Source organism: Girardinichthys multiradiatus, chromosome 9, assembly GCF_021462225.1.
Source record: "Girardinichthys multiradiatus isolate DD_20200921_A chromosome 9, DD_fGirMul_XY1, whole genome shotgun sequence".
NCBI lineage: Eukaryota > Metazoa > Chordata > Actinopteri > Cyprinodontiformes > Goodeidae > Girardinichthys > Girardinichthys multiradiatus.
In genome coordinates, this window is record NC_061802.1 from 31,157,204 (window position 1) to 31,174,059 (window position 16,856).

At 38.7% G+C, this 16,856-nt stretch overlaps 3 protein-coding genes across 4 annotated transcripts in view; all 3 read left to right on the forward strand.

The window, feature by feature from the left end:
- Positions 1-3,123, forward strand: part of ssbp4 (single stranded DNA binding protein 4) — a 133,657-nt gene extending 130,534 nt beyond the window's left edge. For both annotated transcript variants that reach the window (XM_047375147.1, XM_047375148.1), the window contains one exon: positions 16-3,123. In XM_047375147.1, the coding sequence (XP_047231103.1) occupies positions 16-77 (62 nt within the window). In that variant the 3' untranslated portion in view covers positions 78-3,123. The remainder of the gene's footprint in view (positions 1-15) is intronic.
- Positions 3,124-4,313: 1,190 nt separating this feature from the next.
- On the forward strand, positions 4,314-12,635 carry fkbp8 (FKBP prolyl isomerase 8). Its single transcript, XM_047375990.1, has 9 exons — positions 4,314-4,470; positions 4,973-5,243; positions 5,602-5,771; positions 5,908-5,996; positions 7,804-8,024; positions 8,527-8,699; positions 8,785-8,862; positions 10,818-10,955; positions 11,408-12,635. Exons 2-9 carry the CDS (start codon positions 5,006-5,008, stop codon positions 11,492-11,494), a joined length of 1,194 nt encoding a protein of 397 aa, XP_047231946.1. The 5' UTR covers positions 4,314-4,470; positions 4,973-5,005; the 3' UTR covers positions 11,495-12,635.
- A 3,318-nt stretch (positions 12,636-15,953) lies between these two features.
- The window catches only part of ell (elongation factor RNA polymerase II), a 43,928-nt gene continuing 43,025 nt past the window's right edge, over positions 15,954-16,856 (forward strand). Inside the window, exon 1 of the mRNA XM_047375136.1 lies at positions 15,954-16,126. Coding sequence (XP_047231092.1) covers positions 15,992-16,126 — 135 coding nt within the window. The 5' untranslated portion in view covers positions 15,954-15,991. The remainder of the gene's footprint in view (positions 16,127-16,856) is intronic.

Below are 16,856 nucleotides of genomic sequence, written 5' to 3' on the forward strand. Positions count from 1 at the left end.
TGTGGTGCCACACAGCCCCTGGGGATTCCCCTGGAAAGCAGGACTTCCCTTCGGGCCCCACATCCCACTGCCTGTAAAATGGGTGTGAGAGCCTGAAAGGGTCTCCAAACAGCAGGAAGGACCTTCTCTGTTTATCTACTGCATTGAGAGCCTGCCTCTCCTTCAGCAAGAACCTTCTCATGTAGGCCACCCAGGATTGCACTCTTCATTAAGCTTTTGCCCTCCCAGATGCCACCATCACACCATGCAGATTATAAATGCGGGGGACTTTGCAGCTGTTGACTCACATGGGACTTTTCGAAAACTCTTTTCCTATGGCAGACATTTCAAAAGGATGAACTGGCAATGTGATGTCAGGACAAGTTTCATTTAATATTTGTTTTGTTTTTGGGTGATAATATTCTAATTTTAATAACTGCTACCATCCAGCTAATGCAGGTATGATTTTCCTGTTAAAGGGCACATTGTATCTCAGCAGCAGCACCAATGAAAACAATGGAAGCACACACCTGAGGAATGCACAATGATTTTCTGTTTACATGTTATGATGTTGTCTGTTGTTTGTTTTTGTCTCATTGTGTGGCTCTCCATAAAACTGCATTTCAAGGTACAGTGTGCCTTCCAGATGGTCTTCATGGACAGGCAATCGGCTGTCATCTGATGAAGATGTGGTTGAAAGAAGAGAGCTACTTGTTCTGGTACAGGTTGCTTGCTGGTGCACATGGATGATCATCTGTCTTGTCTTAAAAAAAACACCCCTCAAACAACTGTGTTTCACTTGCTGGAGAGTAGCTGAGCTGGGATGCACTGACAGTCCGGACGGGAACTGTTTCGGATAACTCAATAACAAAGCAGGACAGCAGTTTGTGGATCCTAGATTTCTTCTACTCTATAAATAACAACAGGTTTCGGCTTGTGACGTGCTTGTCTTCTTGTTATTTACAAGTTGTTAGTGAATCCTTAGATCTGGTTAGTTTCTCTCTCTCTCTCTCTCTCTGTCTTCTGGACACCTATGTGGCTACGTTTTCATCTGGGATTTAATCAAAGATCTTGTCAGTGTCAGATTTTTGGACTGGTGGATCACTTTAAACCTTGTAATACACTCACAAAGCCTATCTTGCTTTGAATTAGCAGGTATAAGATTCTCAGGGTATGATAACTATTGTTAAAATCCTGCAGCGTCACAATGTTAACACCAAAATATTAAAACAAAACTGTTTAGCATGATGTCATTGCTTTAATTCAAAACTGAAAAGCAACAGTTATTTCTACTGCTGCTAAAATATAAGCTGTTAGTTATTCCCCTTATATAAAGTTATTTGTAGTATTTAAGCATTGTTATTGGGATTTCATTTAATCAAAAATATAGAATAAACAGGTCTTATTTTGCAGAACATAATAGCTTTTATTTCTTCCGGCTCTTTATATAGGTATAGCAACCAATAATTTCATAACAGCTAGATCTGACCATATTTAATGTAATAAAACCAATAATATAAAAAGCTGGAATCTTGTTAAAAAGACCATAGCAACAGTAAAAATGTTGCTATTTAATTCTGACATTTTCAAAAGCTTAACTTTTTAAAACCTCGGTATACCTTGATACAGTCAACTGGTCCATGCCAATCATTCAATCGGATGAACCCCTTTTAGACAATGCAGATTAAATGTTCACTGAACCAGCTCCTTTGGCCAGATCCTTCGATTTGTGGTGATGGACTCCCTCAGATGATGCACCTTGAATTTTGCAGATGTAGCCATACCGGTCTAAAGAAGAGGAACAACCATAGGAAACTCTGAAAATGATTGTTTATTTTCAGTTGCCTGCTTTCATTTTTTCTTTTCTTTTTAATGTATGTGGCAGAAATTGCAGCCCATCTAATCTTTACTCAATGTTAAACATGGTTACATATCAAACTATTTAGGCCTTTTCCTATATGTTCTGTTGCTCCAATCAAAATGTCTCTTCATCATTCACAACAGACAATGAGCAATCAACAGCTGGAGCCCCTGTGGGTGATAGTGACATATTTATGTTTCCTGATATCAGTGTAAACAGGGATATTTCCAGAATTTGGCAATCACTGGCCTGGGAATCAGTCTGCCCTTCCTTTAGATTTAGCGACACACTTCCTTCTTTCCTCTTCCTCCCACAACAACCCTTCTTTCATTTTCTTTATTATTATTTTTTTGTAAATACTGTAAAATGCATTTTGATATCATTGACATGTTTTTGATATGTCAGTCACTACCAATGAATACAGCTGAAAGTAAATTATAAATAAAACTGTTCATGTTTTTTCATAGAGAAAAAGATGCGCTAACCCAACCATTTGGCTCACGTGGCTAAGTTTATAAGATACTGTAAAGTGACTGAATGTGTAAATGACAGCAACCTGGTGAAGGTGTGGTAAGGGAGGACAGGACAGAAAGAGGACAGGATGGAGAGATGCAAAACGAGCCGAGGCGTCCTTCGCTCTGCCCCTTTACTTATTTTCTTATTTCAGTCTAATGTAACTGTTGGCTTTGAAATAGAAAAATCCTGTGCCTAAGTTTTCCAAAGGGCATCTTCTGACAAAAGACATGTGACTTCATGTTGCAGTAATATGAATGATTTCTATCAAAAAAAGGATATCATGATTATAAATTAAGAGTAAATCAAAATCAGAAATATAGGAAAACTGTGTTCTTTGCTATTCACTCCTGTTATAGCATTGTATAGTTGAAAGCTCTGTCACTGATCCTCTCTCGGTCCTCTGTGTATATTGATCGTTGGCCATCTCTGTACTTCTATTGTGATGTATAATACTGTACCATTAGGAAGATTTGCTGGTCGGGTGGGCTGGTTGTTTTACTCGGGGAGAGTTTGGATTGAACCATTCATGGTCCTCTCAGATGACGCGGCAGTATTCAATATGAAGCAGTCTGTCTCTTGGGTTTGCTTTGTATTTTATGGTAGGATAGTTGAGAATCTTGTCTTAGGGACTTAGGTGTCTTGTGTAGGTAATAAAGATGTTCTTTGTATGTTTCTTTATATTGTAAAGTTTCTTTAGACTGAAAGAAAAACATAATTTGCTTATAAAAAAGAAACAATGCATCAATAATAAATGTAATTTGATTTTTTTTCCCTGTTGTCTGTATTTCTTCTTTTAAATCTTTCTTTAACTTAAATTCAAAGGGTCACAAAATAGATACACTGTCTGAACTGAGGGGTTTAGTTGACATAAAGTGAATAAAATGCTATGTTTGTCCAAAATGTTTCAGACTGGCAGAAATATTGTTTAACTAATTTTACAGCTTGAGTTTTAATTAAGACAATCTGCATTTAGAGAGGGTTTCTATGAATCGTGATCAGATGATATTCAATGAATTGCACAGTTGATAAATGCCAGAAAATGGGCTGCTGAGCTTAGGGGGATGAGAAATGAGGACAGGAAGTGTTGTACCAGTTAATCCTTAACAAGAACTAGTTCTAAATTTAGTTCACCCAAGTTAAATTGAATTAATTCGTTTTCACAGTTCACCAATTAAATTATGATCAAGGTTCCCAGCTACAACATGATCTAGTTCCTCTTAATTTATCATACAATGTAATATATAAAAGTCAGAGTACTGACTGCTGAACTCACTCCCTGTTTAAAAAGGGATACGTTTAAAATATCACAGGCCTATAAAGCATTAAAAGGCCATGGGCAAATTACATTTCCAAGTTACTGGCCAGGTATTAACCATGACTACTAGGTTAGTAGAGATCTTACCTAAACAAGAGTAGGCAGCATTTAGTTTCTAGGCTCCTCAGCTGCATAACAAACTTCACAAAAAGCTCAGATGTGCCCAGACTGTTGGGAATAAAACATTACCATTTTTCCAGCTTTGCCTTTAAGGACAAACATTTCTTTATCAGTTCAATTTTTATCAGTTCTTAACTATTTATTTGTTGTTTGAATTTGCATGTTCAAGGTTTTTATTGCTTCCATAATGCTTAAATTTGACGTTAATTCTTTTAATGCATATTTTGGTTTAAAGTCATTTTATTTATCTATATACCTTTATTTTTCTGTAAAGGACGTGGAATATTAATGTGTATGCTGCCATAGAAAAAAAAAAAAAACTTACACTCTCCAATTCTGGAGAGTGTAAATATTAATAATGCTGTAGTTATTTTCTTTTTGAAAACCTTTAATTATTCAGCAGTATACTCTCTATTGCTTTTAAATTAGCAAAGATAATCAACAACGTTTAAACCACGGTTGTGAGTTTATGCAAGGTAAACCATTAACACGAGCGGAGGAGGACTTCCGGTCAACCGGAAGCAGGGGTTGCTGTTTGGCTGAAGTAAGTATGATGTTGAAACTTCGCCATTACGAACACAACTAAGTCTTGTCCCGATGACGAAGCGAGAGCTAACTTCTCTGCCGTGAACTGAATGAAGGGGGCCACGACTCGGGACCAAAACAAGGTTGTTTGGAGGTAAGCGGTGATTTATTTGTTTATTCAATGACGCATTGACCTGTTCTTACCTTCTGAAATTATTAAATGAGTTGTACGTGGCTAAAAAAGGCGAAAAAAGGTGTTCCCTTATGTTTACAAACAGTTTGCTAGCTAGCTAGTAGCGAGACTAACAGCTAATGCTACTGTATCTTGCTAATCTGTTAGCCTGCTAGCCGCTTGAGTTTGGCTCGTAGGTAATTGGTTAGAAACTTGTAGAAATGTGCCACAAATTCAATTGTTTCTGCTTATCAGTATCCACTTAGGTGCGGAATTTTCCTCTCGACCTTTTAGTACTTTTTTTGTTAAAATTAAAACAGATTTTAGTGTGAAACAGTTATATAACATTTGATGTAGAACATCTCAAGGTTGATTAAATGAAAAAGTGATCTGTGATTGTGATTTCGTCTCTTAAGATCTTAGCTCAGAACTAAATATGACTCCTAAATGCATATTAATACACTCCTTTTGTTTTGCCTACCAGAGTGATGCACTATTGATTGAAAAACTGGAGACTATGGACGCATCAGATGGCCATGAAAATACTCCTTCTGCCAAGACGAGTGGAAAAACGTCGTTGCTGGACAGCGGGGAAGACTTTGAGGTTTTAGATGAAGAAGACATCGATGACGATCTTCCTCCTTTGGAAGATGCCGGGGGTGGGGATGGGGATAAAGCAGAGAATGGAGAGAAGAAAAATGCCGATGAAGAATCGGAGGCTTCAGAGCAATTGGACGAATGGCTGGATGTGTTAGGTATGTTTGAAATGTACGATGATAGACAGATCACATTCCTGTGGAAGGTTTTACTCGAGCTTTAAAGCTGGTGGTAACAATCAGCATGTGGATCTGGCTTTAAGGAGGCTGCTTTATAGCCTACATGTTAATCACACATAATTGGACTGAAGCTAATAGCATGCTTCACGGTGCCTTATAGTGAAATCTTAAACATAGACTCAGGCTTTGGGATTAGTGCTGTTGTTTGTTCATTTTGTATGTATGAGTCCAAATCTGCATAATGTTGAACAAAATTGATTTTACCTTCTGATTGCTCCATAATCACCAGAAAGAGATCATTTTTGTTCTGATACAATGTGAATTATTTTGTTTGCAGGAAATGACCAGCTTAAGAAGAAAGTCCTAGAGGCAGGGAAGGGGCGAGGCAGCCGACCTCAGAAAGGACAGAATGTGGGAATTAATCTGAAAACAAGTTTGATGGATGGTACCCTTGTAGAAGAGCAACATAATCTCTCTTTTACTCTTGGGGATGGCGATATCACCCAGGTACAAACCTTTGTTTTTGTTAGATTAATTATATGGATGTATGCACATTTTTGTGATTTGCTTTACAGGCTTTACATTTAGGAAAGCAAATTTGATAAAAATGTATTTAACAGTAATTTACGCTTCTCACCTTTAGGCACTGGACCTGACTGTGCAGCTCATGGAAATGGGAGAGAAGGCTCTCATACACACTGATGCAAAATATGCATATGGTGCCAGGGGAAGGTAGGAAAATATAGTTCTGTATATTTTAACCGCTTTGAAAACAATTTACTGACAAGAAAGCTGGTTCCAGAGCAGGAACACTCATTGCTGATCTAGATCTGTCTGCTGACTGATTTTTAACCCGAATGTTTAGTATCCACTCTGCCTTGCTGTTAATCAGGCTACTTTGCTGTGAACAGCAACTGCTCGCCATTCAGACCTGCTTCTCTGGTAACATAGAGAGGAATGGGCTGATATAAAAAATAAAAAAAAAACTTCCTGATTTTAAATTGCTTCAACAAAAAAAAAAGAAGGCTGTGTTTACCTAGAAGTAAGAGTTGACCGTTTGCATGGACTGCAGTAAAAATGCGATACAATTTTCTCTACAAAAAGGGTAAACCTTTTTAGGTTAAACTGTGGTCTTTTGCAAGAGAAATGTAGAATATGCTTGAGTACGCCCGACTCCCCTAGAGTCTACATGACTTGACTCCATGGTGCCTATAAGGACCTCGCATAGTTGAGGAGGACCTCTGGACACGTCCGCACAAAGCTAAATTATTACGACTGCATACATGGTGTAACACAGTACACTGCTTGGCGATTAAAAATCTTCACAGAGTTGCAGAGTTCCCCAGCAGAGAATGGAGTACCTGTCCATAGGGCCACAATATGCCATACACTCCATAGAGCTGGGCTTAATGGAAAAAGAAAAAAGCCATTACTTAGTGTTAAATATAAGAAGTTTGCCAAAAGGCATGTGGGCGACTCCCCGAATGTATGGAGGAAGGTGTTCTGGTCAGATGGGACAAAAATTGAACATTTCAGCCACCAAAGAAAACGCTATGTCTGATGCAAACCCAACGCATGCCATCACCCCGAGAACATCATTCCCAGAGTGAAACATGGCGGTGGCAGCATCATGTTGTGGGGATGTTTTTCAGTAGCAGGGACTGGAAACTGGTTTGAGTCAAGGAAAAGATGGATGGTGCTAAATACAGGGATATTCTTGACCATAATTTTGGGGGTGAATACTTTTGCAAGTCAGTGTACAAGGAATGTTTCAACTTGTTACTTGACAACTGATTTTTACCTCTGTACAAAAGGACATTTAAATGTTTTTGATTTCATGTGTTTAGTTTGTTTAAAGGTTTTAGACCCAGAAAAAAAACTCAGGTTTATGAAAGTTTTCTCAAGCTTTAAGTCTGGATGTGTTTAGAAAGACCAAACATGGGTTAATTTATCATTTCAGTGCATATTTGTGTTGATGCTATATCCGACAAGCTATGTTCACTCTTTTCTGAATTTTGTTTGCTTAAAAAAAATTAAAAACGACGTATCCCTTACCTTTCTCTACGTTGTGTGTATCATTCAAATAAAATGCCTATATGGTACATTTTGAAGTGCTTGGTTGTGATGTTGGCAAAATGTGAAAAAGTCCAAGAGGTATGAAATAATACTTTTCTTAAAATGCTGTATATTTGTTTGCCCATTTCTTACAATAACCCAGAAACCTTTAATGATGATCTTACCTACATCTAGATTCAGTGATCTTTGTATTTGCTACTGCTGTAATCCTGCTACCGTATGTTATGTTATTTTATTTTCACATGCTCCAAACCGCATTATATCACAAATTAGAAATTTATAGTGAGCCTCTAAACATACATTTAAATTGAGCTAGTAGTGTAGCTTTATGATATTGTTCAGCTTGTTGACATCAACACTAGCATGGTAGATGCATTTTCTCTGCTTTGATGAAATTGTTTAGGTTATCCAGGTGTTTTTATTTGGTTTCCCTCACTGGACCTGTGTCTCATTCTCTTGCCAGTCTTGAACCTGAGGTACCCCCTAACACTCCGCTGTCCTTAGAAGTGGAACTGTTGGAGGCTACTGATGCGCCGGACGTGGAGCTGATGCTGCCTTCACAAAGAATTGCCCTGGCCATCCGCAAGAGAGAGAGGGGCAATGTTCACTACCAGCGTGCAGACTATGCTTTCGCTGTCAACTCATACAGCATCGCCCTGCAGATTACAGATTCTAACTCCAAAGGTGCGTTAAACAGCAAGGAGTCAATGTTCTCTATTTGTTCATGTCCCATTTTATTGATGTAAAGTATGTTATAGTGTTGCTTGATGATAGAAAATAACTCCTATTTATTTAGCCCGCGTGGGTCCTGAGGACATGTTTTTGTGTTTTTATTTTATTTCTGCGTAACCTTGGCCGTGATGATCCAAATGACACACTGTTTGGCCAGGTTGTTTATTTTAGGTTCAGTTTAAATCTTTTTTTTCCTAAGGTCTTTAATATTGATCAATCTGTGTCCCTTCTTCACATTTTGTGCCTTTTGACTCCCATAGCAAATGCCATATTTTGAATACAATTCCAATTTTACTGTTTAATTTCTATTTGTAATCTTTGTTTATCTTATTCCTATAATGCATGGTGCACAGCAATTAAACACTGGTCAGTATCAATGTTGCTGCCAATCTTTTTTGTCTACATATATTAGGTTTTAATGATTCTTGTTTAATTTCTGTCTTTTTTGGGTCAGTTGACATTAGTCCTGAGGAGGAGGAGGAACTGCTGGATGTCAAAGTAAAGTGTCTGAACAACATGGCGGCCTCTCAGCTGAAGCTGGACCACTATGATGCTGCTCTTAAATCTTGTGTTTCAGCTCTTGCTCACCAGCCAGATAACATAAAAGCCCTTTTCCGCATGGGCAAGGTATTGCTCTCGTTCCTTCATCTTCCAAGCTCTGCTGAACTCTGCCAGATTCACGCATGATTTGGTGTGTGTCTTTTTGATTAAGGTTCTGGCTTTGCAAGGTGAATACACCGAGGCCATTCAGACCTTACGGAAGGCGCTGAAGCTGGAGCCAAGCAACAAGGTAAATTTTGTCAAAAGGTGCATTTGGTGAATGCACAAAATAAAGTGTTCTTTTATGGCCACTAGATGGCGCCGTTGGGTAAAAGATGACTCCATTAGCAGTGCAAAGTCAGGTGTAACGCTGATTCATCATTTCAAAGGATCTGTTTTCATGTTACTGCTGTAAATAGGTTCGCCCTGCACCCTGGCCGTATCTAAAGCCTACCCATGATTCCTCTTCTGCTCGTACAGCCGACTATATAAGGTTATTTGGCTATATAAGGACCTCTTAACAGAGTGTTTTCAAGTGTGTGGGCTTCTTGGATCAGCTGCAGCACCATAGTAGTTGATGCCCAGAACTCTCCACGTCAGCCTTACACCAATCTGTTATACACCACATGGCCTGTGTACCACATGCACAGGTCATGCAAGTGTACACATGCAGTGTAATGATGGGTACCATTTCATTTTGGAGAGATGCATGTTAGGTAAATTGCATCATTTGCAGGTGAGTGTGTATTTTGGAGGTTGAAGCATGCATTGCATTTTATCTGAGGATGTTGGAAAAAGTTGACACTAAAATGCTTGAGCATGGTTTCAACAATAAAGATTGAGAGCTGGACAGAAGTCTAGTTTCTTTTTAACACAACTTTCAGAAAGATTTTGATTTGCACAACTAGCTCGGGTGGTGCCCCATAAATCTAAGCTGGAAGGCCTTTCTGTGCATCCTTTACTGTCTTCCTGTCATCAAAAAAAAAACATCTAATGGCAAAATAATCTTTGAGTACCATTGCGTATGCATTGTAATAGTAAGATATAATACATTGGTAATATGGTGGTCTGATTCATTTTTAATACTAAAGTAAACATCTCATTAAAATCAATAAGGTGCTTTTTAACAGGTGCAGGAAGTAGAAGGATTTTGCTAATGCTTTCCTCTTGATGCCCTTACAGAAACTCCGATTACATTGGCACGCCTCCTCCCTCTTCAGTTCTGACGAGAGGATTTATTTGTCTGCTTTGTTTAATTTTCTGATATGACATGCAGACTTGACATTTCTAGTTTAAACTGCTTTTACTCAGCACGGTGTTTGGACAAACGGGACACTTCGTCCTTTCCTTTGGGAACCGGTCTTTATTCTGTCAGTTTTATATTTCCTTAAAAACAGTGATCACTTTCATTAGATGCACATCTAAACACTGTCCCCTCACTGTATAACTGGCAGCAAAAATCTTCCTGTACCAGTCTGCACAGGAAGATTTAGTTCAAAATATTAAATTAGTATTAGAATAAATATTCCTCTAAACCGAACAGTGTTTCTTCAGTCTTTCTGATGAAGTGCAATTGCCAAGCATAAATGTTTTCTGTCTCTGATAAGACTGATTTGCTTAGTCACTCAAGAGCTTTAAGAGAAAAGAAATGACTCACATCAGCGCCTATGCTGGAAACTCAGGTTCTGGAATATTTGTGAGAACATGTGGGCTAAACTGCAGGATGATTGTTGTAATGGAAGCCTGTGATTTCAGGGAAGCCAGCAGAGTCGAACTAACATTTTTCCAGTGTTTAGTCATTTTAAATTGCTGTATTTATCATTTCCTTTATCGATAATATAAAACATGTGTTTGGCAAATTGCTCTTTGAAATGAAACATTTTTGTATGTTCCAACCGGCTGTCTGCTAATGACAGCTGTTTGGCAGCATGTAATTTGACTGTCCGTCCGTCCATTTGCCCATCCCTCATGACAGTCAACGGTTTATGCAGGTTTTATATTTAAAGCCCGACCTCTGTGGAAATATCAAAAATCTGTTTTCAACCTTTGCATTTATACAGAAACAGTGGTTCATAGATTTACTGAGAACTCTGGAAATGTATGGAATTACAACTTTCATCATGTATAGGAACCACGTTTAAAGTCTGAACTGGATCCTGCAGCATCACTTTGTTTTCTGGGTTATTCGTTTTTTAAACTCTACAGACAATTCATGCTGAACTTTCCAAACTGGTGAAGAAGCACTCGGAGCAAAGGGGAGCGGAGCAGGCCATGTACAAGAAGATGCTGGGAAATCCTACCAGTAGTAGCGGCATACAGAAATCCAGAGCCAAGTCTTCATGGGTGAGAAAGTCTTAAACTAAGAAAAGTCTGTATTGTGAAAATCCGTTTTTCACCAATCGGTCAGCCAGTTTTCTCTGGATTGGTTCTAATTGGTCCAATACAGAAAAAAAAACCGATGTGCAAAGACTAAGATTATCCACCATTTTTGGCCTATAAGTAGATCAACCAGCTGTACTTGAATGCAGTTTTATAAATAATATCAGATAAAGGTTGGGGAGAAATGATTTAATGAATAAATGGAGATGATCTTGTGATCCTGATTAAGACCTCAAACAGAAACAAAACTTGGCATTAGTTATGAAAAGCCTAATCAGTGCATCTCCAGTAAAGATACGGTCGATCATTGATGAAGTGATGCTGATTTACTTTGGCTAAACTGGAGCATCTGTGATGTTTGTTGAACCATTTTTTGCCTCATGCTGAACCGTTACTCCCTGCTTTTCTATCTACAGGGTCTCAGCTGGAAGTGGCTTTTTGGTGCAACTGCTGTGGCTATAGGTGGAGTAGCTCTATCTGTTGTCATAGCGGCCAGAAACTGAAGTGAACCGGTGGAGTCAAATGCAGTGGGGGGAGCCTAAAACACTGAAGCACATCTGGCTGCACCTTCAGTCCTTCAGTGAAAGGAGGTGGAAATGTCAGGTGGTGAATGGCCTCTTCACTGTAACACTTTTTTCTCTGCTATGTTTGAGAACAATATGTGACAGTTAATCAAATTTATAATAATTGCATATGGGGAAATGTATTTCCAGCCTTGTAGATGTATAGATTTATGCATCGTTCCCTTGTTCCGGCAGTTTGTTCTTCTTGTTAGTAGGTGTGTGGAAGTGATTTTTTTGAAATAAATAAAAAAAATAATGAGAATGGATTGAGAAAGAAGATATTTTTACCACATAGAAAATAAAATAAATGGCTATTCTGCTGAGATATAGTAAAAGCAGTAGATTGCGCTTGTAAAATGATATTTATTATCCAAATGATGTGATTTCAGTTTGTGGTACGATGTTTCCTGTCAAACTGCTCCTTATTATCTGAGGTCCACAAGATGGCGAGATAGTTGGCTGTGTGCTGGCCCGTTTACACTTTATATACATATGTAAATACACTGAATGACCAAAGTTATCAAAACACCTTTACAAAGCAGTGCAATACAGCAGTCCTAAACTGAGTACTTTACGTTGATCAGCTGTTCTTCAGTTGATTTTTGATGAGGTAGTTTCCCTCCTTGACAAGAGAGTAAAAATTAATAACCACCGAACAAAATATTTCAGTTAAATAAAACATAAACTGCATTCTTTTCAAAATAACACAAGGTTGAAATAACCCTCAATGACACTGATGGTGGTGTCAAACAAAGTTCATGCAAAATAACTTATTTTTCTTGAATTTTATTTCATTGTTGATAGACTTCCTTATTTCTCATTCATCCCAACTAGTTTGTTAAAGGCGTACATTGTTTGGAGCGTAGCTGAAGACCGTTTAAAGGTTATCTTTTGAGTTGTGTACTGATGTTGTTCATTCCAAAACAGAACTGTGACTCGGATGTGCTGTCCTCAGAATAGATGAGATAACAGAGCCAAAATTTGTTTTATGCCAACCAAGTTACTCTTCAGATCATTAAATGCGTTCCTTGCTTTTCCTAATTTTTGTATTCTGCACCAATAAATATCTCATCAAAGTACAGTTTGTTTTGTGTACTTTTCATTATTGGCAATGCTTAACTATTGAACTGTGATGTATCTTGTCCAGCTGTGTTTAACCGGCTGCGTTTTTACATTTGTATTATCAGAGAATGCTCAGCAGGGACATTTCCCATTCAGATACATCAAGTCATGGTTTTCTCTTGTACAACAAGCAGAGGTCAGGTGTCAAATATTTCCCCTCACTGTTTGATTACAGTTGGACATTCCAAATGTTTCTGGATATCCGCTCACATTTAATCACGTTTTTCTCTTACTCCCGACAATGACGCTTCACTGACATAATTACAGGTCCTTCTCAAAATATTAGCATATTGTGATAAAGTTAATTATTTTCTATAATGTCATGATGAAAATTTAACATTCATATATTTTAGATTCATTGCACACTAACTGAAATATTTCAGGTCTTTTATTGTCTTAATACGGATGATTGTGGCATACAGCTCATGAAAACCTAAAATTCCTATCTCACAAAATTAGCATATTTCATCCGACCAATAAAAGAAAAGTTTTTTTAATACAAAAAACGTCAACCTTCAAATAATCATGTACAGTTATGCACTCAATACTTGGTCGGGAATCCTTTTGCAGAAATTACTGCTTCAATGCGGCGTGGCATGGAGGCAATCAGCCTGTGGCACTGCTGAGGTCTTATGGAGGCCCAGGATGCTTCGATAGCGGCCTTTAGCTCATCCAGAGTGTTGGGTCTTGAGTCTCTCAACGTTCTCTTCACAATATCCCACAGATTCTCTATGGGGTTCAGGTCAGGAGAGTTGGCAGGCCAATTGAGCACAGTGATACCATGGTCAGTAAACCATTTACCAGTGGTTTTGGCACTGTGAGCAGGTGCCAGGTCGTGCTGAAAAATGAAATCTTCATCTTCATAAAGCTTTTCAGCAGATGGAAGCATGAAGTGCTCCAAAATCTCCTGATAGCTAGCTGCATTGACCCTGCCCTTGATAAAACACAGTGGACCAACACCAGCAGCTGACACGGCACCCCAGACCATCACTGACTGTGGGTACTTGACACTGGACTTCTGGCATTTTGGCATTTCCTTCTCCCCAGTCTTCCTCCAGACTCTGGCACCTTGATTTCCGAATGACATGCAGAATTTGCTTTCATCCAAAAAAAGTACTTTGGACCACTGAGCAACAGTCCAGTGCTGCTTCTCTGTAGCCCAGGTCAGGTGCTTCTGCCGCTGTTTCTGGTTCAAAAGTGGCTTGACCTGGGGAATGCGGCACCTGTAGCCCATTTCCTGCACACGCCTGTGCACGGTGGCTCTGGATGTTTCTACTCCAGACTCAGTCCACTGCTTCCGCAGGTCCCCCAAGGTCTGGAATCGGCCCTTCTCCACAATCTTCCTCAGGGTCCGGTCACCTCTTCTCGTTGTGCAGCGTTTTCTGCCACACTTTTTCCTTCCCACAGACTTCCCACTGAGGTGCCTTGATACAGCACTCTGGGAACAGCCTATTCGTTCAGAAATTTCTTTCTGTGTCTTACCCTCTTGCTTGAGGGTGTCAATAGTGGCCTTCTGGACAGCAGTCAGGTCGGCAGTCTTACCCATGATTGGGGTTTTGAGTGATGAACCAGGCTGGGAGTTTTAAAGGCCTCAGGAATCTTTTGCAGGTGTTTAGAGTTAACTTGTTGATTCAGATGATTAGGTTCATAGCTCGTTTAGAGACCCTTTTAATGATATGCTAATTTTGTGAGATAGGAATTTTGGGTTTTCATGAGCTGTATGCCAAAATTATCCGTATTAAGACAATAAAAGACCTGAAATATTTCAGTTAGTGTGCAATGAATCTAAAATATATGAATGTTAAATTTTCATCATGACATTATGGAAAATAATGAACTTTATCACAATATGCTAATATTTTGAGAAGGACCTGTAGATGACTTATCTTTCCCGCTTCCGATGCATTACTGCTGGGCCAAATCTGTTCCTGCACCGAGTAGGAAGTTTGACTTGCATTTCTGGCAGCCTATAATACGGTCAGAAAAATCAGTGATCACAAACCAACAATATAATAACTCTAATCCCATCCTAAGATTGAGACTAAAAAGTTTTATTAATTGTGTTTTAATAACTTAAATCAGAATTTTATGAATGTTTTACTATTCCCTAAAAACAAAGAATGAAAAAAGATGTTCACTTACATCTCATTTGCTGTAAAATGCATGTCATTTATGGGGTTTTAGAATTTAGAAAAGATTTTGTACATTATAGAAGGAAGTCAGCTAAAATTGACCACATTTTGATAAAGAATTTTATAACAACTTTTAAAAAATGCTTTTGCAAATTGACATTTGCCTTAGAAAAGTTTAGTAAAAGAAAAAATTATTTTAGACCAGTAGTTTCCAAATGTTTCAGGTTCAGACCCACAAAGCCCCCCAACTATTGGTTGCACATTCAAGCACTACATTACAAGCACCATGTGCAATTAAACTATTGCTCTTTGCAACTAGTATTTAATTTCTAACATAATGATTTGTTAAAAGTATCTAAAGGTGCCATACTTGCAGTTTTTAAACCCCCAATTTTAGGGACCACTGAATTAGATGATTGTAGCAGCCATCCATTTCTGAGGTAATATGGGTCAACGTGAGTAATTTTAAATGTAATATTTAAAATGGTTTAGTTAAACATGACATTTAAGCATCAGGATAAAATAATAATAGCAGTTAATTCTTAGAAGAAAATGTGTATTTTGGAAACGTAATCAATCTTAATGTTGAGTTTTTGGTAATTTGGGACAGAAATCGCACTTATTTAAAATCTGTAAAATTTTAGTTTTAGAACTGGTCCAAAAATGTATAAAAACAAACTGTTTTTTGTTTTGAAAACATACAATATTTGTTCTATCATCTCTATATCTATAATGCCATACTGGGATACCATAATATTGCTTTATGCTCCACTCTGAGATCTCTACATGCTCTCCCCATGTAAAGGACCTTATACCACCCCGATTTTTTTTAATAATCAGCTTTGTAGCAAGTGAGCAGATATGTACAATTTATCAACGATTTTTTTAAAGAAATATTTCCAACCAAATCTGACCCATTTTACCTGATGACCCATTTTTCATGAGGTCACCTAACTTTTTTTTTTTTTTTTTTTTTTTTTTTCAAAGTATCTAACGAGACGGATATATTGCTTTAATTTGACTAAATAGCAGAAACGTGACGTGAAGGGATGAGGGTTTAGTAAATATAACTGCACTGGCTTCCTCGCAGTTCAGTGACTTCATCAATGACCAGCCACTGAATATTCAATGAAAAGCAACGGGACTTCTCGGTTTACGACAGAGTGTGGGAACGGTGGGTAAGATGGCGGCGCTGAAGGAGGAGCAGTGCTACGGACTGTCCTGTGGAAGAGTGAGCAACGGCAGTAATGTCACCGTCTTTCATGTGAAACTCACTGACAGCGCGCTGAAGGCGCTTGAAGGCTTTCAGAGCAGCAAGGTAATTTTGTTCTTTGTAGCAGCTTGCCATTCTGGTTCGGGTCTGAACTCTTCCTGTCGGCAGTGACAGGCGGAGAGGCAGAGAGGCAGGCAGAGGGAGGTCAGTCGCCGACCTGTCTGCGCTGCCTTTAAAGCTGAGACTCACAGCAGCCAGGCTCGTAAAGTCCAGCTTTTTGAGTTGGAAATGTGGCGAGGCTCTGATTTTCACTCAACGCAGACTGTGGGGCTCCGTAGTCTCGCATTTCTCAAGCTCGCTGCTGCTCCATACAGAACCTCAATGGTTATTTCATTGGATTAGGGTGCTTGGTTCGGTTTGGCGCAACAGTTTTAACTTAGTTCGCCTCAACATGTGTTGGGGATTAATGTGAAATCGAGGGGAGAATCTAGGCTGTCATGTGTAGATGCTTCCAGAAACTTTGTTGAGCTGTAAAGAAATGTTTGGCAAAGCCTTTGCTAGCAGAACTAGCCTGCCACTGCCTGGAAGCAGTCAGGGTTGGTCTTTAAATCGCCTGTTCTGAAGTAACACCTTTGTCCTAAAAGTAATGTCAGCGGAAACAGTTAATTAGGTTGTCTGTCAAATGTCGACGCCGTGAATAATTAGGAAAGAAGAGCCAACATTCATGCCAGAAGTGATTATTTCGTTTCCCAACCCCCTCAGTTCCAGTAAAGGCTCACGTACTCTTAACAGCTTTAAGAATTGCGTCAAACTTATCATTTCGGACACTTTATTC